The sequence below is a fragment of the Paramormyrops kingsleyae genome, chromosome 13 (assembly GCF_048594095.1).
Source record: "Paramormyrops kingsleyae isolate MSU_618 chromosome 13, PKINGS_0.4, whole genome shotgun sequence".
NCBI lineage: Eukaryota > Metazoa > Chordata > Actinopteri > Osteoglossiformes > Mormyridae > Paramormyrops > Paramormyrops kingsleyae.
In genome coordinates, this window is record NC_132809.1 from 18,272,847 (window position 1) to 18,299,429 (window position 26,583).

Sequence of the window (26,583 nt, forward strand, 5' to 3'; positions counted from 1 at the left end):
TCCCCCACTCGTTGGCCCATTTACCACACGGCGAGCCGGAATGCAGACGCATGTAACATGCTTCCTGTCTAATTCCTCTTGAGGTAAAAGCATGAAACCAAAGTAAAAAGATCCCAGTGGCTATGAAGACAGAACTGAGTCAGACTCTGTGTGTGAACAACCGCAGCTCGCATCTCCTGCAGACTGAATTGCATTAAAATGAAAGGTGCACAGCTTTTATTAATATAGTAATATAATATAGTATAATACATATTATATATATAATGTCGAATCGTGGAACATTCTATTTAGTATGCATATCTATTCCACGTAAAAACAAGCTGCAGAAACCAGGGCACACAAAGACAGTGGGGCATGTTTAAGCCGTGGTGAAATAACATAGCATAAAATACGGTGAAATGTATGACACACGTCATTTCCCACAAATCAGAAGGGAGAAGTTCCTATCTGGGCAGCGGCTGGATTCTCAGCTAATAGGGGGTCACAGATTCACATCCAAGGGTGGGAACAGCCATGTTCATGGTAGGCAGACTAGATAAACAAACGGTTTCTCTAAAATGCACATACTGGGCTGATACAAAGCAGACAAGCGCAATACTCCGTGACAAAGTAGAGAGGGAGGATCTGAGTCATTAACACGCCTCCACACAGTTAAACGCTCACGGCGCAAATTCCTCTAAGCCTACACTAGAGAGAGAAAAACAGGCCACTCACACCTGAGCAGAACCCATTATGTGATGCATTGCTGTTACTCACCTACATGCTACCACACTGCCATCTAGCCAATCAGGACACGCTCCGCAGGAAGTCGGCTCAATCAGGAAGGAGGGTGTGGCCTTCTGGAACAGAGACACGAAAGAGTGGAGACACACAGCTCAATTCATCACGATGAGGTGGGAAATAAATGGAGAGGGAAATGAAGGCTAGCAAAGAGCAATGTAATTAAGGCATCATTTTTAAAACAAATAAAAGTAATTTGTAATCAGGTTACAGAGATTAAGACCGACCACCCATTAGCAGTTTCATTCGGTTAGGACTGCAACTTTTGATTCATGTTTTTCTATAAAAATCCAGCAAATGGTTGAAAAAAATGTATCCAAATTTCCAAACAGATATTTCAGTATCATGCCACAGTGATTACAATAAATGAGGACAATATGTCAAAATCAATTAAACAAATTACATATGCTTAATTAAGAATTAAAACTCATTTTCAAGAAGGCCTATATAACTGCAGTCCAAACAAACCAACGAACGGCCTAGTTTGATGTATTGGATAAATGTATATGCCAGTGAATTAGGCTCATTAAAATGGTCATTCATGTCGGAGTAATCAATCACAAACAGGCTAAAGGTCAGATAAAAAACAAACTTTAAGACATACTTAAGAACCCACATATACATTCATACATATTATATAGATGCACATACAGAGTGCCTGCAGGGATCCTGCATGTGACTGTAGGAGCAGTGTTTCTCCATGGCGTTGGCCAGTGCGCACTGCTATCAGCAACGGCGTTGGCCAGTGCGCACTGCTATCAGCCACGGCGTTGGCCAGTGCGCACTGCTATCAGCCACGGCGTTGGCCATTGCGCACTGCTATCAGCAACGGCGTTGGCCAGTGCGCACTGCTATCAGCAACGGCGTTGGCCAGTGCGCACTGCTATCAGCCACGGCGTTGGCCATTGCGCACTGCTATCAGCCACGGCGTTGGCCAGTGCGCACTGCTATCAGCCACGGCGTTGGCCAGTGCGCACTGCTATCAGCAACGGCGTTGGCCATTGTGCACTGCTATCAGCCACGGCGTTGGCCATTGCGCACTGCTATCAGCCACGGCGTTGGCCAGTGCGCACTGCTATCAGCAACGGCGTTGGCCATTGTGCACTGCTATCAGCCACCGCGTTGGCCATTGCGCACTGCTATCAGCAACGGCGTTGGCCATTGCGCACTGCTATCAGCAACGGCGTTGGCCATTGCGCACTGCTATCAGCCACGGCGTTGGCCATTGCGCACTGCTATCAGCCACGGCGTTGGCCAGTGCGCACTGCTATCAGCAACGGCGTTGGCCAGTGCGCACTGCTATCAGCCACGGCGTTGGCCAGTGCGCACTGCTATCAGCCACGGCGTTGGCCATTGCGCACTGCTATCAGCAACGGCGTTGGCCATTGCGCACTGCTATCAGCAACGGCGTTGGCCATTGCGCACTGCTATCAGCCACGGCGTTGGCCATTGCGCACTGCTATCAGCCACGGCGTTGGCCAGTGCGCACTGCTATCAGCAACGGCGTTGGCCAGTGCGCACTGCTATCAGCCACGGCGTTGGCCAGTGCGCACTGCTATCAGCCACGCCGTTGGCCAGTGCGCACTGCTATCAGCCACGGCGTTGGCCATTGTGCACTGCTACCAGCTCACACGCCTGCGTGTGTCAGCTGTTCCCCTTTTCTGTTCCTGTGGTCACTATCGTCCTGCTTGGCTGATCAGCCTGCACAACAGATAGACAGATGATACGAGAGCGCCGCATATGACAGCATGATCCATTCTGCACTCTCAGGGAACCACAAAACATCTTTAGTCTCTCTGCAATTCATTAGCTACAGCAAGCTGATTAGAAACCAAGCCTCCTTAGAAAGAAGCTCAGCTTGGAGAATAAATACTAACGGCTGCCATTGACTGGAACTTTCAACAGGGGCCACTAAAGCAACCAAATGAATGGAAGAGACTCCAAGTGCCACACTAGAGCAGAGGCTGACTCGTCATTTCAGTCATTTTGGGTGTCAACTCTCCGAATAAACTCTTCCAAACCAGTGAGGTCCCGGGGACTGACCCGCCCAACACCACTGACACCAAGAGACTGAGGGCGCTGACATTAATGTTGGATTAGTAATAACCAGCAGGAACTCATGTTTTTCACAGGAATTATTAAAGCTGCAAATCTAGTTTTGTGAAAACATAGAGCTGCCTGAACATAAGCTACGTCTCCATACAGCCGGGCGCTCCGGTGGCCTGGATCTCCAAGCAGCCATGAGCAAAGCGGCCGTCTCTGGAGTGAAATGCACCTTCTTCCCTTAAGTGATGCTCCTAGGATTTCACACAAGCAGAGAGATGCCATTGTTCCTTTTAAAACTGTCCACCGCACCCTGCCATTCTTCCCCTCCATTCAACACCATTCAGAATAACATGTTCTCTCCTTTAGCTTCATATATGCTGCCAGCCGCTTCACTGTCAGACATGTAAGATGCTACTGGGAGAAAAGGACGACCCGTCCGAGCTCTGCAGCCCAGGCTAAGCCGACAGCCACCTTCCAGAGCCTCTGTGGCGAGGGATGAGCGGCCTTACAGCCCCGCTGGCAAATGGAGGCAACACACAATCTGTGATCTCTAGGAAGCCAAACATCAGCATGTTCCAGAATTTTCTGTTTGATTTTAATATGACACCGCTGAACCTATTCAGAGGTGAACTACGCTACAAGCGCTAAACTGCACATCCCGTAAAATATCAGTTTCCGTCACCAAAATAGATTTCAGTTGTCCCACGGTATCTGAAGGGGTTTGGTTCCAGGACCCCCAGCAGATCGGCAAAATCAAATCAAGGCACTTATATAAAATGCCATAGTATTTGCATATAACTCTCTACTGTATATGTTAAATCATCTATGAATTACTTATCATGTTGCACTAACACAATGATTGACAAGAAATTTAACGAATATAAATTTATGTAATTAAAATTACATTTTGCTTCACTATTGCATCATTCCTGCGAGGCTTTCACCAGTAGTGAGCAAGGCTTATAGGATATTTAGGATGCAATTTTGAAGGACCTAAGAACAAAACACAAACCATCAACAAAGCAGCAGTAATACAGCAAAGGGAACCAGTGTGTGTGTGTGTGGGCCATCACGATGACACCTGAATGCAACAGCCAAAGAGTTCACAGTGGTGTTCCACTGAAATGACACCGTGCTCATCGGAACCACAAGGACGGGGCGATGCACTCACCGCATCGCACACATCACGTGCGACGGGTCTGCCAGGCCGCCATGCTGGGGGAGGGGGGGGTGCTGCATCAAGGTGAGCTTACACTCATCAGCCAAATTGGAGGCATGGAAGGAGCAGGAAATGGAAACACAGAGTGACAGCCCGGCCTTCAGGTCACATGACGAGAAACTGTAGCAGAGGGCAGGGAGACACTCTCCTGATCATGGTATCACTGCATTATTCAACACATCCTTGATGGGATTAAAAACCTGCGATTCCACTGGGACCCTGGAGACACACCGACCTTCGCCATCAGTCGCGAAGCAGAGAGTGATCAGGCCCGCGCAGCCTGTCCGTCTGGGCCCCGTCGACACCTCGTCTTTTCCACACCGTCTGCGTCAGCCTGGTTGCCTCTTTCAGACAGGTGGTACGTGCTGCTAGCATGGGGGATATTTTCACCACTAAGAGTTTGCTTTGGGGAACTAAAGGGCCTTTTAACTTTGTTCTTCAGATATCGGGAAGCTTACTTCTGAACTTTTACAGGTTTTCTTGTTGCACATATACCTAAGGGAGATCACATTCCTTCTGATAAAAAGTTGAGTGGTCTGTTTTTTAATTACATATATAGTCACATTTCATTGCCATAAATTATTTACACAACAGTTTACGAACGGTTTGTTCCACAGACCTAAAAGAGTTTGATCCGCTGTGGTCTCAACAAACAGGTTTCGGGAATCAGAGTGATGCAAGCCTTGCTCAAGGCGAGTTAGCGCGTGAGACGTGAGGATGGGAGTAGGGACAGGACTTTATGTGAGGAAGGGAGTGGGTTTAACAAAAAGAGGCCAGCAGGGACGAAAAGAAAAGGCATTAGCCATATTAGTGTTAGCGCAGGAGCGCAGGAGGACACAGCAGCGCTTAGAATGAGAGTGGGTACCTGTAAACAGCTACGACCGCGGGCACGGCTGGGAATCACTGTGCACGACTCTCTACTCAAGAAACGAAGGCGAATTTGAATAAAAAGTAACACTTCCCACCAAAACCATAAGTCAATCGAGAGAGAAGGAAAGACGCCATTTTAAGGTTAATTAAAGAGCAGCATTCTTATCAGACGGCAGCACAGTTCCTACATATAGTACATCTCACAGGCTGTCAAATCCGTCCCATTTTAACATCCATGGAATGAAGTGATGTGAGAAGAGGGTATGAAACTCTGTTACATGGAACCTAAAATAAACTTAACAGACTGTAATTAACCCAGAATTTATGTGTTGTTGCTACAATTAAATGTACATTATATTTAATCTGTGTATAATCATCTCATTCTCAGTGGTCATCTATAATAAACTGAAATAAGAAGATAAATAGTTTCGAAACTGTTTCGATGCTGAGCCACAGGACAGCGTTCTGAGACGTTATGAAGAAACTGGACGACAGCGCCACATTATGCCCATACTGCCCACTGATCAGGAGTGACTGCTGATTGGCCAACTGAATCACTGTGGGCCACCAATAGTTTTAAAGATTGTTAACATGGGCAATTTTCTAATCAAATCAGTGCCATTTTTGGCAGTCAAAACCGCTGCATAAAGGGGAGGAAATATCTTTATTGGCATGCCTGTGTCATAGACAGACTTTCTACCTAATACATTCACTGCATGAAATGCATTTTAGAAAAGAAAAATAGAGCGGGCAAAGAATGAAAAGTACAAGGCCAATCTGTAGGAAGAGCCTTTCTGCAAACAGGCTTGTCTTTTAAATCCAGGACAAGGGAAAGCTGGATGGGAACAAGGCTTTCCGTATCACTACACTTTCATTCACATGCAGTGCCACACATGGCTTAGAAAGCTATTTCAGCTCAGCGGCTCAATTTGATCATCATTATCACAAAACTGCGCAAACATAACGTAATTTCACCACATGAAGGTCCTTACAGAGAATGAACCCGAAATGGAACAGCTTAGAAGTCCGATCAGCAGCCGTCGTAAAGCTAGAGAATCTGCGGTTCACCGGGAGCTGTACCTAGCGAAATTTTTGTAATATCTTGTTTTTAACAGCAACAGATGGCAGCTGGAATATCAACTCTCGCACATAAGGGAGTAATCTACAGCTTGTAAAAGCGATTCTGCATTCAGCTTGTTCAGAGACAGGACAACGTGAAACTAAATAAGGCACCAATAACAGTGGTCTAAAATATGAGCATCAGGCGGAGAGATGCTGTAAACATCGGCCTTTACCGCTTCTCTCATCTCTGCCTCTCTTTCTCCGCATAACCCATTTATCCTATTTGTTTTTTTGCTGCAGTAACTCCAAACAGCAATGTACCAGGGAAGTGTGAACATTCTCAGACATTTGGATCAATCATAAAACCTCAAACTTGTAGTGGTCTTTAGTATGATGCTGGGAGATGGGCCGCCAGAAAGCTGCCCGTAGCGTGTGACATGACTCTGCTTGGCAAACACACCCAGGAATTAATACATAAAATGCCAGCAAGCACAAATGGCACAGTGCACTGTTTAGTCTATTCAATAAAACAGCTTCTGCGCAAGCTGTATTAGTCATTTGGCTATTTTCCACCTCAGTTAGTACAGGAATCAATAGGCTTCTCAAAACATTACTTGGTTTTCGGAACACTGGGGCTTTGAGAGACCCAGTGGATTACTTTCACTTGTTGTGGCGGATTCCAGTATTTATTCATTATGTAGTGCACTGGCTTTTTGGGGCAGTTTGGAGTCAGTCCCCCCCACCTGCCTGTACATCATTTACACTGCAGGCTTTCTGATAGCACATCGATATTTCATAACCCACACACACTAACTGCAATACGCTGCCAGCATTTCAGTGTTGCCAGGTGTGTACAGTATATACACGTAAGAGTGGCCCAGTGGGTCTCGGTCGCATGACCACTCTTCAGTGCATCTGCTCGTGAGACAGCATCTCTTAGAAAGAAGTAGCAGATTCATGTTTTTGCAAGTCCGTAGCTTGAGCCTCCATTTTCCGAGTCTCCCAGGGGCCTCACCCGTAGATTCCTTCCTGACCCCGTTTCTTTCCATAAAAGGGCTGATTTCACGTCTGTATAATCTTATTCGTGCATTGCGTCCATCATCTCTTGATAATATTAAGGCCCAGGGGGAGGGAGATTTGGGAGAGGTCATTCCAGAGGAGATGTGGGATGCCATTCTATGTCGAGTTCACTCTTCGTCTATTTGTGCTAAACTAAGCTTGATTCAGTGTAAAATTCTACACTGTACTCACTTCACTAAAGTCAGGCTTTCCAAGATCTATAATGATGTTGACCCTACGTGTGAGAGGTGTCATCAAGCCCCAGCTACTCATATTCATATGTTCTGGTCATGCCCTTCTTTACATGCCTTTTGGTCACAGGTATTTAGTTCAGTTTCTGTCTGTGTTGCGGTTCAAATTGAACCAGTAGCACTCACGGCACTATTTGGGGAGTTGCCCCCTAATTTACTACTACGAAAATATAAAGCAGATTTTGTGCCATTTGTTACTCTACTAGCTAGACGGCTGATTTTACTGAGGTGGAAGTCTTCTGTTCCTCCCCCTCACTCCTTATGGATTAAGGATGTTCTCTTTTTTGCTAAAGTTGAAAAGATAAGGTGTACACTGAATGGTTCACTGCATAAGTTTAATAAAATATGGGGTCCTTTTTTTGCACATGTTCAAAAATTAGGGTTGGCAGCCATCCCTGAGTAACGAAGGTTTAATTTTATATTTTATTGTCTTGGTGGGTCTGGAATGTTGTCTGTTGTTTTTGCATAGTGACAATCCTGTATCTGATTCCATTTAACATTAGGTGACCAACAGGTTTGCTATTAGCTACATGTTTTTTGTTTTTTTTTGCGGGGGGAGGGGGGGGGCTTTTTTCTATTCTATATTTGACTTTTCATTAATGTTGAAAATGTTTTCCTGTACATTTTGATGTCGTCGAAATTTCAATAAAAAAAAAAAAGAAAGAAAGAAGCAGCAGAGACCAGGCATCACAGGGGAAGCTCTCCTGCCACTCTGGGGCGGGCAGGACAAAGTTCAGCCGTCCCCTACTCTCTGATCCAGGGGCCCATGCGAAGGGACGCCCCTGAAATGTGGCAGGCGCAGGGTGCCAGCCTGGCAGCGTCCAGTCACTGGCGGAGACAGCAGCAGAGACGTGCCTCTCAGGAGGCTGTGGTCAGAAGGGGTCATTTCTAGCAGTGTCCAGGGCTGTGGCCAGACGCTGCTATGAGGTCCACTGGCAAGGGCAAAGGAGACAGTTTTATACTGGACACACACACACACACACACACACACATACACAAATTAATATATAAAATTTTAAGGCATATTTTAACCATTGGTTCAGTCATGCCATAGGCAGCCTGTGGCCACTCCCAGCTAGAACTGGTCACTGTGAGACAATAACGCCACCAACTGAACCCCCCCCCCACACAAATGACATACCGATTATAACAGCTAAAAAATGAAAGACAAACATTCAAACACCATCTCACATTTGATCCTCAAAATGCCACAAAGACACAACAATGTCGCAAATTAAAAAATCCAGGCAGCCACTGTTTTTTTGTTGGCATTCATGAAGATCATGAAGAATACAGAGACCGCCGGATTTCTTAAATCATCAGGTTTCTGAAATAAAACATCCTTCCTGTGTCTTCGGATGCATTGCTTTGAGGAAGCGAGAGCGTTATTAGTGAACTCAAAAGGTGAAAGAACAGAGAAGTCTGAGTCAATCCTCGCATTAATTAGACATCCTAAAGGAGATAAAAAAAAACACCCGCTGGAGTCACTTGCCAAGCCTGTCGGCACCCAGTGGGCTTTGGAAGGTTGAGAGAAAGTCTTCAGGTGAGAAATTAGCCGGGCTTTTATGTCCCGCCTTTCAGCGGCAGCTTCCTCCCACTGAGCTCATCGGCCGGGACGTGCTCAGTGCAGCCTCGCGGCAGGGGACTCTGGCATTTCACCTCCAAGTGCTCCTATGGCTCTCCATCCATTGATAGCTCCATCTCCAAGCCCCGAGAAATAACTCTGAAATGCCAGGGCTCAAAGGCCGAGGTGTTTCTCTTTCACATCAAATCCATAAACCAATGAAGAAAAAAACAAAACAAAAAAAACAAAAACAAAACAAACATTTAGCTAGTCGCTACTTAAGGAAACCAACCCTTTCTTATGCATATGGTGTTAGAGAAAAATCAGAAATCCAACTTAAGGTTTAAAATTTACACACAGGAATTACTGGATCAAATGCTTCTGTTGAAACCATGTCCCCAGCATAAACATGTAACAGGCATGGTCAACTATATTCACTATTAATTATTCACAGGCTTGTCATCTGTAGAGCTATCAACAGGCAGACATGGCATGGAGAGATATGCACCTAGCTATTACTTCCACCACCTGCTCCTGAAGATATATTCACCATTTCTACCTGCTCACCTACCAAACTGACCTTGGACCCCAGAAGCAAACATGAGCCAAAGCAGCCGACAAAGGACAAGTTGCACTGCATGACTTAAAACATTTCAGGCTTCTGTGACTCACTACTGCTAATGGATGCAAGAGTCAAGGGTGCCTCTTGCTTTGAGGATGAAGAATGTCCCGTGGAAGACCTCTGTGATGGTGCCCTTCCCTCTCTGTAATGGAAGTTAGACAACAGAGCAAATGGAAGACAAATTAATAGGGAAAGTGGACAGTAGGCTGTGGACCAGCATCAGAATTGGCATTTTAAATGCACCTTCAAAAACGAGGCTTTCAGGCCCCGACTCTCCGCATAGCAGCAGCAGCACCTTCCACATTTTCACCTCCTCTCTGTCGAATGAAGTCAGCCAGAGACCACAGACTTCTCTCCTGCATCATTCCCAACATGGTGCTTCAAAACCAACTGTACTGAAGTTGTGCAGATTACGTAACATTACACCTTTCAGTCATGGCGGTGTGTTGTAAGTAATGTTTGTAGACCATACATCTAGTGAAACCACATATTTAAGGAACAGAATTATAGGTGTCTATCAACAGGGATGATTAACTTTAATTTTCTCAAGTTTTGCCTGCTTCTTCAATGTTCATGTTTGATGTATCTGCTCGTGTTCATATAACTGTGGTTGCATTTGCCTCGGTCCGTACAGCTTTAATTTGGATGGGCCTCTTGAGCAGACTGGCTCCTTGCTCTCCGAATGAAGGCTGAGATGCACCTCTAATTGGTTTAAACTTTGCTCTGGTTACAGGGGGATCCGTGAGGTTCATTTCTCTAAAAGGCCAATATCAATAAATGGAGCATTTGGAGAGTGAAGCTGTGTTGAAGTTCCTTCACCGCCTGAGGTTGAGATAACAGAAGAAAAAAACATGGTGCAGTGGGACCGATCTCCCACCCACTGTACGTCTGAAAGAGAGGGATCTAAATATTAAGATGTGCAGGACTGTCCTCCTAATTCCTGCTTATTGTCAGACACCCCTGGGAGGCAAGGTCAGACTGTCCTATCACGCCGAGTCTCTGTTACGACATGCAGCTCAATCTTACCTCATTGGCACGGGGAGCGGCAGCCTACTGGCTATGGGCATAATAAGACAGAGAGAGGATACATGAAGTTGGGGCACTGGCTGGATGTGAGCCATCCTGTCCAAGGCAGGCAAGACGGAGTCTAGATGCAGAGCTGGGTAATTCAAGTCCAGAGAGTCAAAGTCCAGACCAAGATTCTGTTTCAACCAACCAGTTGAGTACAAAGAGTGACAGTCAAAGGTTTCTTAACTGGTTGAATAAAACAGAATCATGGTCCGGACTTTTACTCTCTGAACATGTGCCCACCTGCCCACCTCTGCCTAGATGCTAGGTTTAGCTTCAGATGCTGCTAATGAGAAGCCAATAACACAATATGCCTTGGCCTAGATGCTGGGAAGCTGAATAATTTGCCCAGGTGCGTTTGGGACCCACCTGAGTAAGGTCAGGGAGAAGGAGAGAGCTCCTCCTTATACTGACATACTGCAGGCAATCTGGGACATGCTGGGACTGGCAGACTCTCTATTCCCATCTTCAATTCACAAATCATAAAACCTCAAGAGGTAATAATGAGCTGAAGTGTTTTTTGGTCTAGTAGCTTCTTTATTTAGCCACCGCTGAGCTCCAGGTTGTAGGAACCCAAACGTCGACCATGTTGGCGATGTCCCATGTCCCTGTACCTCCCTCTCCCTGTACCTCCCTCTCCCTGTACCTCCCTCTCCCTGCCATGTGAGAGAAAGGGATAAGCCATATGCTAATGTATATGCTAATAGCATCCCTTTAGCATGAATTTTGTACGTCTCTATGTTTACAGAGTGAGCGTTTACTGCTGTATTAGCCTAACAAAGGATGTAAGTCACTTCGAAAAAAGGATTCAGCCAAATAAATACATTCATTCATTTCTAGCCACTTATCCTTTTAAGGTCGCGTTGACATTTTCCAGATGAACAACAAACATTAAATGTGATTTCATGTGTCCGCCTTGTCTGTGCTGCAGTTTTCTGTGTCCTGGACCAGTTCCGGCATACATGAGCCGCGTGTCTGTGGTGCCATGCGGACACTGAGGCGAACCCTGCTCTTCTCCCTCTGCCCGCTAAACCTGCTGGCCTTCTCCTTCCGTGAGCAGCCAACAGATTGCCAGCAGTGATGCGCATCAAGCGCGGATGATCCGGTACGACTGCAGCCTAATAAGACGTAATGTCTGATTAAGCTAGGTGGCCTGCATGAGGCCCCCCGAGAGATGACCGGGCTTGTCACAGCATGCAGACGGGATCCCCAGGTTGTTAAAAAAGATGAGCTTAGCCTCGGACTTCCAGAACCTGCACGCCTGCACTCCTGACTATTAATGGGTGCAGCAGGGGACACGTTCATGCGTTTTGCCTGATGGCATATTTCAGGGGAAGTCTGGGTTTCCCTGCTGAGACTGCTGCCCCCGCGACCCGACCTCGGATAAAAAAAAATGGATGGATGGATGGATGGATGGCATATTTCATATTAAACACTCTGAACAAAGCAGTATGGGACACAAATCAAAACTCCTCACACAGAGTGTCGGACTGAAGTCCGCATGAAACCAGCTGGTGTCCAGGCTGAAGCAGGAGGGACACAGGAACAAGCGAGAGTAACTCTGGCTGCACCCCACCACCATTAATATGTTACATTGGTGGCTGCAACTGGCCAATAAGGAAACGGAGCACAGAAGTCTGAGGTTAGGTGTGTTGTAAGGACCCTTAGTGGAAAAGCATGGTGTGCCCATCTGAATATCGTTCTTTCAATTAAAGCCAACGGTGTAGTCTAAGCTGGCTGACCCCAGTCAAGGGTAGACCTGCATCAGGAAACATCAAAGGACCGCAGCATGATTCTGGGAGAAAGACAGGGACCAATAATTAGCAAAGCCACGAATTCCTGCCAAAATAGGTCTAAGCCAAATGGAAGAATCTCAGATTCAAAATGTAATTTTTCAGAAGCCCTCAGATCACTGTGTTGACCAAAGGCTTAATGGACATCATGATTTCAAGATTGAAATGGTTTTACAAAGGACAGAAGAGGCTTTGAAGCATGCACAAGTTACTTGTGCTACTTTAGCTAGTCAATAATGTGGTCGAGGATGAGCTGCAACCACAAAATCTACATACACTGCAGGAGCTGAGGACAGGGTCGACAACAGCCTCTGAAAAGTGAGCAAACAGACTAAGGTTTGCACAATCACACAAAGGAAATGCAATTACACTAAAGCAGCAAAAGCCTCTCAACAAAGCAAGAGAACAAAACATGCTTTCTCCCAGTTACACTCACATTTGGCATTTTACTCATTTAGCTGAAGCTCTTATCCAGAGTGACTTACAAGGCCATTGTTGCAAAAACAGATAACAATGTACAGCAGAGCAGTAAGCGCAGCAGCTCGCTCATTAATCACGCGAGCATTCTCATTAATCACATTAGTGCATTAGTTTGTTAATAGGCGAGAGGGTTGTAAATGAATGTGGGATTCATGAGCGAGGGAGGAGATACCAGCAACCTTCAGTTCCTAGGGATTCCGGCTACCCAGAACTTGATGGTGTAGCAATTTGGTTCTGGGGCAGAAGTCCAGTAGTGTTCCAGATGCATCCATATACAATTCTGCAGGGTTTCACAGGTTCATTCCACTGTAGGGGGGCAGGATGACTTGGGCTATAGGTAGGGGGTAGGGAGCTGGGACAGCAGTGTGGCCTGTTTACACAGAACAACCTCTCCTCCTCTGAAGGACTCTTGGACTTTCTCATGTTTATGATCTATCTTACTATCCAATAACTCTAACCCTATCAACACCCTACCGATAGTTCAACAATACAAAGAGAACACCTCTCAGTTTAGTGTCATACAGATCCAAGCACGCACTGAGGGGGCTCTTATTGGGCTTTGCATGGAGATCACATCTAGATAGGTTCCCTCAGGCAGAAATGTTAGGTCTCTATCACTTTCCTAGCCAGTAGCATCCAACAAAATGCAAAGAAAGACTGGATGCTGCTAACCACGACCTCCCAAAGCAGGACTGTGCTCTGACTGTCAACGCTCTCGCAATCCTCCTCCTCCTCCTCACATGGATGAAGGTGGCTAAGTCTGGGCTCCGTTTGGAGAGCCATCGATTGGACATGTGAGCCCCCCGATGGCTCACGATCATGCCTCTCACTATGCCGTATAGATCTTTCTCAGAAAACAAAAGGCATCCTGTGGCTTTGATCCAGCCGAGGGAAAAGCTGCAGAGTGCAGAGATGGGGGGGCGGGGGGGGTGTATGGGTGTATAGCTCTTTACCGCTTTTAGGTTACAGGGCCCTCTCTGGATCGATTTCTCCGCAGCCACAGAAAGTGCGACACGAGTGCTGCTCGTTTACACCAGCAGAGGCCCATGAGGGACCAGGGTGTGGGGGAGGACCGTGGCTCTGCTAAATGGCCCCAATAACGCGGTAAGCATGGCCTCAGCTTGATTCTTTGATTCTCATTGGGTAGGAGTGGCTCTAGGGACATATAGCCTTGTGCTACTGAGTGCCCACAGATACTTACATGGTATAAGGACTGCTCAGCATGGTGTGATCACCTCTGCTGTGAATGCGACCCGGGACGCTGGGCCTTTCTCCTCTTTAACCCTTTTTTTAAAAGCAACCACAGCTAGAAAAGCTGAATGCTGGTTCACTTAACAAGCAACCTCAAAAGTACAAACAGATCTTATTCAAAAACAGGATGTAGCAAATAAACAGCCAGCTACATGGGGTCACTGCTGACCCCCAGTTAATGAAGGATTTTGATTTTTATTTATAGCTTATAACAGAATAGTCTTGACATTTTTAAATGAGAAGCAAACTGATTTAAATATAGCGTGGGTTACACCGACATCTGTTAACTAAGGAATGGTCAAATTCTTATTCTTACTGCTAGTAGCAATGGATTCATTGTGATTTGATGAAAGAGGCACAGTTATCCTAGGCTGCAGATGCAGAGTTTGCAGAGGAATCACTGTGTGCAGCATCTAAAACCATCCTTGCAGTGCTGTCTTCATTACACATTACTTATTTGGTTGTTGGGCACTCTAAACACTGGGGAGACAAAGATTTACATATTAAGCAGCACAAAGAGCTTGATATTTAATGAGGCCATTAAGGTTAAATTCCAAACTCAAATTTTCGACGCACTAATTACGCTCTGCCATAATCTCCAAATGGCACATGCAGTATCCTAACTGAGGGTCAGCATCCTAGGGGTCACAGAAAACATGATATTTCAGCTTTTATTACCCTACTCCCTTTCCAGAAAACGGCGTATTTCACTTTTTATTAACCTACATATTCTTGGAAAATAATCATAGAAAAAGCTTAAGAAAAAACAGCCAAGTGACCGTCTCCTTCAAATGCACAGGTGAATTGTACTTCACAGCTCCATAAACTGTAATTTAGTCATTTAACCTTCATACCCATGTCTGCAAGTTAACATAATTTCCCAGTTTGGAAAGCTATAACTATCAGGTTTCAATGTTTGTGTTATTTATTTATTTATGTTATTTATATAATATTCAGCATAGCATGTGATCTGGCAGAGTGCCACAGGGTACTAAGCTTACAGTGCGGATTTGAACAGGGTCACTTCCACTAAGGATAGCCTATTCTTATTGTCTTATAAGTAGTAAGATTCCAGAAACATCCTTAGAATTAGAATTTGGTGATCAGTGGTCATTGTTGACACACCACAGCACAGTGCGCAACAATGAAATGTGTCCTCTGCATTTAACCCGTATGTGACTTTCGTGACATCGCAGGGGGCAGCTAATTCAGCATCCGGGGAGCAGTGCTTGGGGGCGGTACCTTGCTCAGGGTACCTCAGTGGTGCCTTGCTGGTCAGGGATTCGAACCAGCAATCTTTCAATTACAAGTGCGCTTCCCTAACCATCAAGCCACCACTGCCCACAAAAAAAAATAATAATAATAATAATACTGTAAATCAGGGGAGAGCACAAACGCAGTCCCCCACTACCAGAAATTATGCAGTCGAGATTCCCACATTTGGCTGGGCCTCACCCTGGGTGAACCACCTTCATGATCATGGTATCTCCCCTGCCAGGTAAGTAAAAAAAAAAAAAAAAAAGCACAACAGCTTATTATTTACTGTGGCCTGAGATTAATCTGGAGCTTTACAGCTCTTTGATAGTTTTTGCACTTTGCTTTATCCTTGATCATCATGGACAGGTCACTGTCCAGCGGATTCGCTCCCACTCCGTCTGCCTTCACAAAGACACTGCAGGCACCACAAAACTGCGTCAAGGAGCCTGGCAGCCTGCCCGCGTTAGCGCTACTGGCCCCTCAAAGTGGGGGCAGCACTTAATGGGGGTTAAGAATACTGTAACCTTAACTGCTCTTCAGCTTACGTGGAGGGGCCTGCAAGCATGGGGGGGCAGGCTGAAGGGCTGGCTGCTGTGTGCCTCAGGCCGCCAGCCTCTTCCTGCCATTTCTTCCTCGGGCCCTGATTTCTGGCTACCTCCTCTGTGCCAATATCTCACAGTTACCTGCCATCTGCCCAGTCTCTCAGCTTTAAAAAGCAGCCATTCTACACTGGGATGTATAATCATTTTTTGCGGCAGTTTTTTCTGACAGCCAGCATTTGCCCAACTTGGGTACTCGTATTGTGTTTCCAAAACAACACGGCTGATTTCGGTTTTAAAGTCAAACCCAGCCATCACGGGTAAAACACTGCATCATTCAGTCCTGCGTCGATCTGTAAATGTATCTTTCATAAGTGAATATTAATTATTAAGCGGGTAAGTTCCTCTTCGCCTCACGATAATGAGCCTGCCGGGCCTCTCCAGGCCCACAGCTAATGGTCTCCTGTTCACCATTGTCTACCAGGGGCTGTACAAACACTATTCTTGCCTGTTGTAGCACTTACATGTGATATATACCATCATCAATAATGCACAACTCATGAGTAAAGAAAAAGAACAGCCTTATCAACATAAAGCATGGCATTTTCACTATTAAATCAACTGTATAACACATGACACGGGCTCCCATGGCTGGGCTTCCACACTGTGATGGACTGTTTTTGGCATGAAGAAAATCCATGGAACACCATCCATTACCCATAATGCATTTCTTCAGGATGGTAACAATCACAGTCTGAGACTGAAACAGTCATAGTCAAGGTAAGATGGAGAGGTGTCGGGGGTGCAACAAAAAAACACATACACCTTGTGTTATTTCATGAGGAGCCAATGATGAAAATGAAAGAAACATTTTTACCACCAGATGTGAAGCTAAGCAGAGGACACCCTGCTATTTAAGGACAACATCACGAGAAGGTGATTTATGACAGCGATGAATCCCTGGGCGAGGGGTGGCCAATCTTATCCGCAAAGGGCCGGTGTGTATGTGGGTTTTTGCTGCAACTCCCTAATTAGATTACTAATTAGAGGACTGATTGGCTGAAGAGTCCTCACACCTGGGTTTGAACAGCTGACCTACAGGTTATCCCAAAAACCTGCATACACACCGGCCCTAGACTCTGTACTCAGGACTGTGACTCTCCCTGGAAAGCCCATGACTCCTAGGCTGTGATTTCTGAAGGTTCCCGTCATCAACGGCTGTTTGAGCAGCGGAACTTCCTGAGCGGCTCTGCCCTGCCGCTGAGTGACAGCCCCTTTCACCGGAACCATCCCTTAGCCCACTCGGCCGGCTGAAGAGCATGCTGACGAATGCGGCCCTGAGCGGTCACAGCAACTGCAGGCGGCTGCTCCGTGTGTGGAAAACACGTCCTTCCCTTTGTCACATGCCCCCCCCCCCCCCCAACATTCAGGGACAGCCACCGTGCACAAACACGTACCCAGCCACCCCGCCAGTGAAACAGAGTCCTCATCCTGGGCCGGCACCCTGACATGACGTGCTTTGTCTTGGAAATGACTCTTGCCCTTCTCCCGCCCGTGCTGTGCCCGCAAGCCGCCACGGCCCGCTGCCCCCTCGGTGAGGGACGACCTGGCTACCGGTCGGCGTGACAAACACAGGGATCCAATCTGTCAAGGAGAGCGGGCGCATGTGGCCCCCCCATGGACTGTCACATGCCCCAGGGAGCCCCAGCCCCACCTCCAGGAGAGTTCCATAAATTAGTCTGAAAGCTGATGAGGCTTAAAAGACTACAGCCAGCTTCAGTCATCCAGCCTTTTATGCTTCATGTTAATCTCTCGCTACTCTTACGGCACACATTTCACTTCAGATTCCATGAATATCTGAGTATAGGAAAGAAAGAAAAACCACCACTAATAGGTCGCAGAAGCAGCATGCCTGAACAGGATGTTACTGCAAGGGAAGAAAACAGGAAAGGAGTAGACTAGCACTGCTGTTGTTATTACTGCAGCACTACTATACTCAGGGTGTAGCACTGTGCTGCCAGCTGAGTCGCCCTCCCCACCCTGTGCGTCCCGAGCTCACACGAGCTCCCGGTGCCACACAGGGACCCTCCACCTTCTCCAGTTTCCTCTTGCAGTGCCAAGACACACTCTTGGATTAACTGGTGCTTCTAATTTGCCTATAGTGTATCAGTGTGTGCCTGAGCGGGTGGTTCTCCGTGCCCTGTGATGGACTGGCATCCCGTTCAGGGTATTCCCCAGGCCAGACTCCAACCCTGATGAACATATGTGCTTAGGAGATGTATGTATGTGTGTAAGCATGTGTTATTGATATCACAGTAATTACCTGTAGCGTTAATCTAAAATGACTTTATTACATTTAGATGAGATCTATTCAGGTTCCATGAATCCAGGGGTAAGACTGTAGATCCATTAGTCACCCCATGAATGCTAAAGATCAGGCACGATACCGGAGCCAAAAGGTAAAACATTTGCCTCTGGTCCCTAAAGCAAGTGACAGTGCGAGGGTCACGGGCTGGCAGTGTGCAAACGAGTCTCTGGGGGGTATTGGCCAAGCAGAAGAAATTCATAAAGATAATGAAAGGCTGGAAAGGGACAGCAAAGGCAAAGGGGGGAGCGGGCCGCCGTGGAGATGAACTGGATCAGCTGCGCCGCCACAGAATGCACAATGACGCCGTGCGGCTTGCAGTGGACCCGCTGGAGAGCGCGGCTGACCCACGCTAACCTGTCTGCAACCCCACTGCAGCTCTGTTATGCTACTACACAGTTGTTTGGACCAGAAGCTAACATGTAGAGGCTCAAGAGCTGCTAGTTTAACAGGATCAGGAATCACCCAAATATAGAGGAATCACCTCATAGTGAATACAGTGTGATGGTGGCAGAGACACAGACCAACATGGAAGAATCATCTCATATACAGTATGATGGCGGCAGAGACACAGACCAACATGGAAGAATCATCTCATATACAGTATGATGGCGGCAGAGACACAGACCAACATGGAAGAATCATCTCATATACAGTATGATGGCGGCAGAGACACAGACCAACATGGAAGAATCATCTCATATACAGTATGATGGCGGCAGAGACACAGACCAACATGGAAGAATCATCTCATATACAGTATGATGGCGGCAGAGACACAGACCAACATGGAAGAATCATCTCATATACAGTATGATGGCGGCAGAGACACAGACCAACATGGAGGAATCATCTCATACAGTATGATGGCGGCAGAGACACAGACCAACATGGAAGAATCATCTCATATACAGTATGATGGCGGCAGAGACACAGACCAACATGGAGGAATCATCTCATACAGTATGATGGCGGCAGAGACACAGACCAACATGGAAGAATCATCTCATATACAGTATGATGGCGGCAGAGACACAGACCAACATGGAGGAATCATCTCATACAGTATGATGGCGGCAGAGACACAGACCAACATGGAAGAATCATCTCATATACAGTATGATGGCGGCAGAGACACAGACCAACATGGAGGAATTATCTCATACAGTATGATGGCGGCAGAGACACAGACCAACATGGAGGAATCACCTCATATACAGTATGATGGCGGTAGAGACACAGACCAACATGGAGGAATCATCTTATACAGTATGATGGCGGCAGAAACACAGACCAACATGGAAGAATCACCGCATATACAGTATGATGGCGGTAGAGACACAGACCAATATGGAGGAGTCATCATGATGGTGGCAGAGACAGGGACCATCACAGCGGAATCTTCTCATATACAGAATGATGGAGGCAAAGAAAGCGACCAACATGGAGGAATTCTCATATACAGCATGATAACTTCCCACTGCATTGGACACAAAGTCATTTGCACACTGGGTGAGATCCTAACGCTAACTCACAACCAAAATCCGGTATTTAACACTATGGCAGTGTTCCCTTCTATCAAAGTAGCATTGTGTTCAGAGGCATAGGGAACCTCTCATTACAGTGACCTCTATCTGCTCACCAAAAAAAGAAGGACCATTTTTAACTGGTCTTAAAATAAAAGCCAAGCCTTCAGGGAGATAATCCCCCCAATGGTGAGCTAGCTGTCATCTGTCACATCGTACAGCAAACGTGCGCTGCTCGTTTTCACTGAGGAAGATACATGGATAAGAGCAGACAGGCTCACACACACGCGCTTACACATCATATATATCTTATTAGAGGGTCTGTAGCATAGAGAGTAGTATGGCACTCCCAAAGGAGACCTCAAAGAAAAACAACAATCATTCCAGGCTCAGTATTTGACCTTTATTCATAACAACTGGCTTTAAATAATAATAATAATAAAAAAAAAAGCCCCAATTTACAGCACTATTTTAGGTTAAGCACTGCCCATAGCTGATCGTGTTTAGGTCCAGTGCCAAACTCATTACTTCTCTTAGCTGGGTTATTCAGAAATCTGGGTTTTCAAGCTAAAGTCAGACTCCAAGCATACGAACCCAATTTTAGGCCCTGGTGACATATGAGTCACGTCACAGAGGAGGACAACTTTTGCCGATAATTAATGAAGCCTAACAGGCTTTAAAATCTTTTCAAGTAAGGTCTCTGTGAGCAGTTTTACTCATCTAAAGCACGTCTATGACCGATTTAAAAAGGTCAAAGAACAATAACAGTGTATTTAAATGGGCAAAGTTAGCCAGACAGGCAGTTACTGGGTGCCGTGGGCACGGTCTCTGCCGGCTGTGGCTGGCCCAGTTCAGCCCGTAAGGATGCTGCAGACGATTAGTGACTCTAATGAGGAGTCTGCAGATTAATTACCTCACTGACGACCCTGGGTGACAGCTACTTAATGCAAGTTGGGACGATTTGTTTGAGCTCGAAACCTTACAGTGATCCAGTATGGCCTTCAGCTTCCAGGCTGCTTTAAGTGTGTTTACAGAAAGAATGGTGCCTGAGTGCATGGAATTCTGTTAGCGTGTCCCGCTGCCTAGCGCTCGTGGAACCATCACACGAGGTGCTTTGAAGAGCTACCCCCACAGTCAGCTTTCCTGGAGTCCCCGACTTGAAATGAAAGAATCATGGCTGCACCACAGCGCCACTGTGTGGCAATCAGCCATTTCTCATGCAGAGGTGAGATCAGCACTGCAATATTTTATTCATGGCGTTTAAATTCAAATGTTTATACACAGTGAGATGCAGTTACTCCGTGCAGCCATTTTGACTTCTGAATAGAGCACACTGATCTTTTGCATTATATTTTCAGTAGAAAAATTAAACACTAATGATTTGAAGTCTAAGAAAAAATATCCATCCATCCATCCATCCACCCACCCATGCACCACCTGATCAGCATTGTGATGACCTAAAGAAAAGAATGGGTCATACTCTACACATCTGCATCCTCATAGTAAATACTGACTGTCACATTCATTCATCTGTGGCTTCACTCAAGCTACAGTACACATGTTCAGCTCTGCCCAATTCCCTGTCCACAGCTCCACCTATTACACCTATTAACATCAATGATATCTGAACTTCACAAACAATCAATAGGTATCATAATGACAGCCATTCGGCCTGCTAGCTACATACCACTAAAAAGAATTATGTGTGCAGCAATAAAAGTCAGCTGAGCTCATCTGAAAAAGGTCAGATCTGACGAGCACATGCACACCCGAGCCGGTTTCATACGCCATCCTGCCATTCTCAGGAGAATTGTCGGCCTTGTTCCCCACTGCTCATAGTCTGGGCTCTCGCTATGTGAGGATGCAGAGCCAAAGATTTAAGTCATGCCTCAAACCCAACATTCAAGCTGAGAAGTCCATATAGGACACACGCGAATAAATGGTGGTGGCGGATGGCAAAAAGAGAGAGAGACAACGTGAGAGATGGAGCCAAATGCGCTGAGAGCACACGCTCGTGTTTTTCAAGAAATAAGAACCGTCCAAAACAGATATTTTATTAATCAAAAAAAAAAAATACATGAAAGGGAATATTTTATATTGCAGAGTTTTCCAGATCAGCTTGTTACTGCTGGGGTACATACCCTGGGGACAGAACCCACAGAAGGAAAAAAACAAAGTACAAACTCAAAAGAGCCGGTACATTATCTAGGATTATATTTCATTTCCCACACAATTTTGTGCCTGGAACATAGCCCATTCAAAGCCCATTAATACATTTATGTCACAAACAGGGGGGCTGCATACCGGCAATCTTTTTTTCACACTGCTTTTGTGATTTCTGAATCCTGGGATTTTTTAATCCTATTTGGTCCTGAGATGACAGACGTGAAGGTGCCCACCTCTTCGCCGATGTCACAGCACTGTCCCTTTAAGCGGTCTGGCCCCTCCCCTCCCCCCGTGCCGGAGCCCTGTTAACTCGGGCAGCCTCCTCCAGTAGGCTCGCAGGCGCAGCGCGGAGGGGACGGGGGGAGAGAGTGAGAGAGAGAGAGGAGCCAGCAGGGAGGGCACCGAGCCACTTCTTTCCGCCAGGTACAGAGCATCTCCACCCGCAATCGTTTTCACCCACCGCCTCCAGCGAGGGCACCCTTTCCTGCAGCGTGGCTGGAGGCCAGAGAGAGACGCGGCAGCAACTGGATGCTGCCGGAGCCGGAGCCTTTTCCCGCCGCCCGCCGCCGGTGCCGGTCGAGCCTGCTGGTGGCTCTGCCGCCAACACCGGCTTTCTCCTCCGAGCCCGGCACCAACGCTCGTACTGAGCTGTGATGGTGAATAGCTTCCTGATCTGAGACAGCTCAGCCAGGGCTTGCAAGGGAGGGAGAGAGAAACAGAGGGAGAGAAGGAGTGAGGGGGAGAGAGCGAGAGAGAGCGAGAGAGAGAGGAGGCTGAGCGACTGTGTGCTGCGTATGTGTGTGTGCATGTGCTTACGGCTACAGGGATCGGGACTGCCACAGAGCCGGCGGGCTGCGCAGGCTGCCTACTGCCCTCCGTGCCACCAGAGACGGTGCCGACGCACCGGACACTGAGCCACGGACGCTGAGCCACAGACGCTGAGCCGCGGACGCCTGCGCCGCTGCTGTGAGAGGGGGGAGGGCGAGCGGGGCCGGGGGGACCTCCTGGCTGGATTACAGCACCAGCCCTGCCTCTCTTCCTGCTCTCCCCCTCGCCAGACTGCCCCCTGGTACAGGGGAGGACAACGCACCCGTGGATCTCAGCCTGACCTCCCCGCCCCCTCGCGCTTCCTGCCGTGCTCATCAGGAAATGCACCTGGGATTTACTTCTGCAGAAGATGGGAATAAAACAATAATAAAAACAATAAATCCCACAAAGTACAAAGAGAAATGAAAGCACACGGCACACCCCAGTGGATTCCCGAGGGGATGCCAGGACGTCGTTAATGATTTCCACCTTCCCTTTGTTCCTACTGGAACTGGTAGTACTGAGTCTCCACGGGAAAAGTTGGGTCAAAGGGACGCAGGTCTCGGAAGGGGCACAGCAGAGGCCGTGATGGGCACTGTGCGGAGAGGCTCCTGTCCTGGCCGTCGGCCTCCGCACTCCTCGCGCACTCTCACTCTGACTCAGAGTCCCTGCCTTCTGCTCTCCCTCCCCCTGGATGTAGGAGCCCAGAGGAGAGGATCATAGATCTCACTCGCTTGTCCTCTGGCTTTTTTTTCTCAGCTAATCTGGAAGGAAGGACACAACACAGACGTTCCAGAAAAAAAAACATGCAGAGAGGGTTTTGATTGTTTTTTTTTTTTTTAGCTGGTTTCTTAATTTCAATGAGGACACAATCCAGGACACTGGAAGTACCTTATGTGATTTTTATCCCTCCAGTGTAAGAGACGAGACACTCTGAAGGGTATATTTAGAAAGGACAGTTCATCCCTGCTGGCTATGCATGAAAACTAGAGAAGGGCTCAGAGTTAGGCTTCCTGTCAGATTTGGACAACAAAACTGACAGAACTCCTCCATCCATCTCGCCGTGGCCAGTCTCTGCCTTTCCAGGGAGAACAGTCAGACAGCACCAATGTGACAAAAAGTTTCGCAGTGGAGTAGCGGTCTCCTGCAGCGCCTTACGCAGAGACAGTGCCGTACCCCTCAGCAGACACAGACAGAGACTCGTATGCAATACTTTCCCACTCCTCCTGCCCATTGCTGTTCTCGCTGCCACGGCGCCGGCTGGAACGCGCCGCCGCGCTCTCTCCACACCCACGATGCGCCGAACCCGCTGAAAGGAAAGGGAAGAGAAGCTCTTGCGACCGCCCCAGTGCTTTTAAGATGTTGAGGTCTCTCTGCGTCGCTGGAGCTCCCGTTCGGATAAAACACGCCGCACCCGTCTGTGGTCAGAGACATGGAGCCCGACATGGCCCCCCAGAGAGCCCAGCGTGCCGCCCCTGCCCCCGCGCCCCTCCTTGCCCTGTGAAGGATGTCCCACAGCGGAGTGCCAGCCCGGGACACCTCTGAGACCCCCAGCCAGAGAGAGAAGATACGCAGCCACATGAAGATGGTGATTGAACAGCTGGAAGGGATCCTGCAGGAGCTGAAGGAGGTGGCCAGGGAGCTGCGGGAGGTGAGGTGCTGGTGCCTTTGTTTGACTCTCTGAATGTACCCCAGGGGAATTGAGGGGTGGGGGGGAGAGTTGATACAAGAAGGCCCCAGACGTGTCTTTCAGCTTGCATGGTGACACCTTGGGCTTCGGCTGCTGGCCAAAGGTGACAGGCAGTGTGGCTTTCTGGCTTCAAACCAGAGACGTTATTTGCGATGGTACAAGCAGCCATTTTTAGTGCAGGTCAGTTAAAAAAAGGTACAGGAAGCTATTCTGGACTAAGAGAGAGCCCTTCTTACGCAGGGACTGGGAAGCCACTATATTTATATAATTGATTTCAGAGTCGCACTCCTATTGTATTTTCCACAAGTGTCATGGTAACGAGATGAGGAGATCTCTGCCACAGGCTCAGATTGGGAGCTGAGGCAGTGAGCTGCATCGCCCTCCATCACGGAAGTCAGCTGGGCTAATGATCTGCATGCCAGCCGGTTCTTGCCATTACGCGGTACGCCGTCAGTGCCACCGTGGGGCTCCTCGGAATGTTCTGTATCCTTCTGCCCATAGCTCAGTCTCACGTGGAGCCCAATGATGCTGCAGGTAGCTGTGAAGGAAGCCTCAGAGGAGCCAGTGTCTCCCTGGCAGTGAGTCTGTGGCACATTACACTTAAGGAGGCCTGTATGAAAAAGTGCAACATATGTGTGTGTGTCTGTGTGTGGGGAAATGTACATATTACATCTGATATATATTACACATATTGCATTATGTGTGTGCGTGTGTCTGTGTGCCTATGTGTGCATGTGCGGGTATGTGTGTGCACATGTGTGTGTCTATGTATGTGTGTCTGTGTGTGCGACAGATGCAAAGTCCAGCCCCCCAGCCGTGCCTGTATCGCTCTGACCCCCCCCCCCCCCCGCCCCCAGAGCTCTTCTTACTGAGATGCTCAAATAAAACGGAGGAAAACAAAAAAAAAAGCAGAAGGGAGCCCTAATTACACTGCTCCCTCCAGTGGGGCTCCCTCCAGTGGGGCTCCCTCCAGTGGGGCTCCCCGGCTGTCAGAAGACCCTCAGTCAGCCCCCCGACTGCGGTCAGCTCCCCCCCCCCCCCCCCCCGACTACATTTTCACTTTGCTTGGCATGATGTCCTGTTATAGTAAGCAGGATACCACATACTGGTCACTGAGAAACTGGTAGTGCAACGATTACTAGTTATTGTTATTAGCTTCTACCATAAATATTACTACCAGCTGCATTTATATTATTGTTACTATTATCATCATCATTCAGTACAGTAAGTATTTCGGTGAAGCGGCACCCTGTGGCGCGTGGCCCAGAGCAGTATGGCTGACAGCTGCCTGTCCCCAGAGTCCCGCTTTATCTCATGGACACATGCTATCGGCTGTTACAGCCCTCATGGCTCCCCTGCATGCACCGTGCCTTTTTAGGCACACTTCTCGCATAAGTAGGTCAGCTTCAGTGTCCCCAGACCTTGGCTTTAGGTTAGGGACCTTTAGCAGGAAGATACTCCCTTGCCCATTGGCTCCAAACAAGAGCCGCCTCACCGCCTCCAGGCAGTTTTTGAGCTCACTGCCGGCAAACGACAGGGCAGGGATGGCAAAGGCAGCAAGCGGGCTGGAGGAGGCCCACTGCACCATCCTGTGACACCCAGGAGGACGCGAGACAGGAGCTATACATAACCAAACCGGCCTCTTACATAAGACACTGGTAAACAAGCCACAGACATCAGGCATGAGGCCACAGGAAATGGTGGCCCTGAAAGAAAAGCCTATTCAGTCTATCCCATATGGATGAAAAATTAGTTAATTGCCCACGCAATTTTTCTAAAGGAAGAGGATAAGTTGGCCAGTCGTATCCTTCGTTTTGCAGCTTGTGCCAACAACTGGCTTCACGGAAAAGTGAAAACCACCCACCAGAAGCACGTCAGCTCTCCAGGTTTCCACTTATCCAAGCGCCGCGTTGGGAATGGCATGGTGGCTAACGAGGGCAGTGTGATGGCACAGGGGGATGGGGGCAAATCTGCCAGTACTTAGAAGCGATGAATCAGTAGCGAGTATGAAACTCCAGGAAGATCAAGCTCAAGGTGTAAGCAGATAAAAACAAACACCTGTGCGGACGTGACGGTGCGCTAGCAAGGGAATTCATAACAGGCTAATGGGAAAAGGGTCCTCATTTGAAAGCCAAAGTGTGGCCATTGGTCTTTCTTCTGGCTGGGAG

The 26,583-nt window shown here is 47.7% G+C and overlaps 1 protein-coding gene, 1 long non-coding RNA gene and 1 pseudogene across 2 annotated transcripts in view; 1 reads left to right on the plus strand and 2 right to left on the minus strand.

Annotated features, from left to right (window-relative positions):
- Positions 1–15,444: 15,444 nt before the first annotated feature.
- Positions 15,445–15,571, minus strand: LOC111846826 (U1 spliceosomal RNA; annotated as a pseudogene).
- A 6,270-nt stretch (positions 15,572–21,841) lies between these two features.
- LOC140578192 (uncharacterized) overlaps positions 21,842–26,583 on the minus strand; it is a 46,963-nt gene continuing 42,221 nt past the window's right edge. Inside the window, exons 2-3 of the long non-coding RNA XR_011982264.1 lie at positions 22,735–24,034; positions 21,842–22,611 (exon numbers count right to left, since the gene is read on the minus strand). This is a non-coding gene — a long non-coding RNA (uncharacterized lncRNA). The remainder of the gene's footprint in view (positions 22,612–22,734; positions 24,035–26,583) is intronic.
- insyn1 (inhibitory synaptic factor 1) overlaps positions 24,028–26,583 on the plus strand; it is a 29,495-nt gene continuing 26,939 nt past the window's right edge. The window contains exon 1 of the mRNA XM_023817377.2: positions 24,028–24,376. Coding sequence (XP_023673145.1) covers positions 24,233–24,376 — 144 coding nt within the window. The 5' untranslated portion in view covers positions 24,028–24,232. The remainder of the gene's footprint in view (positions 24,377–26,583) is intronic.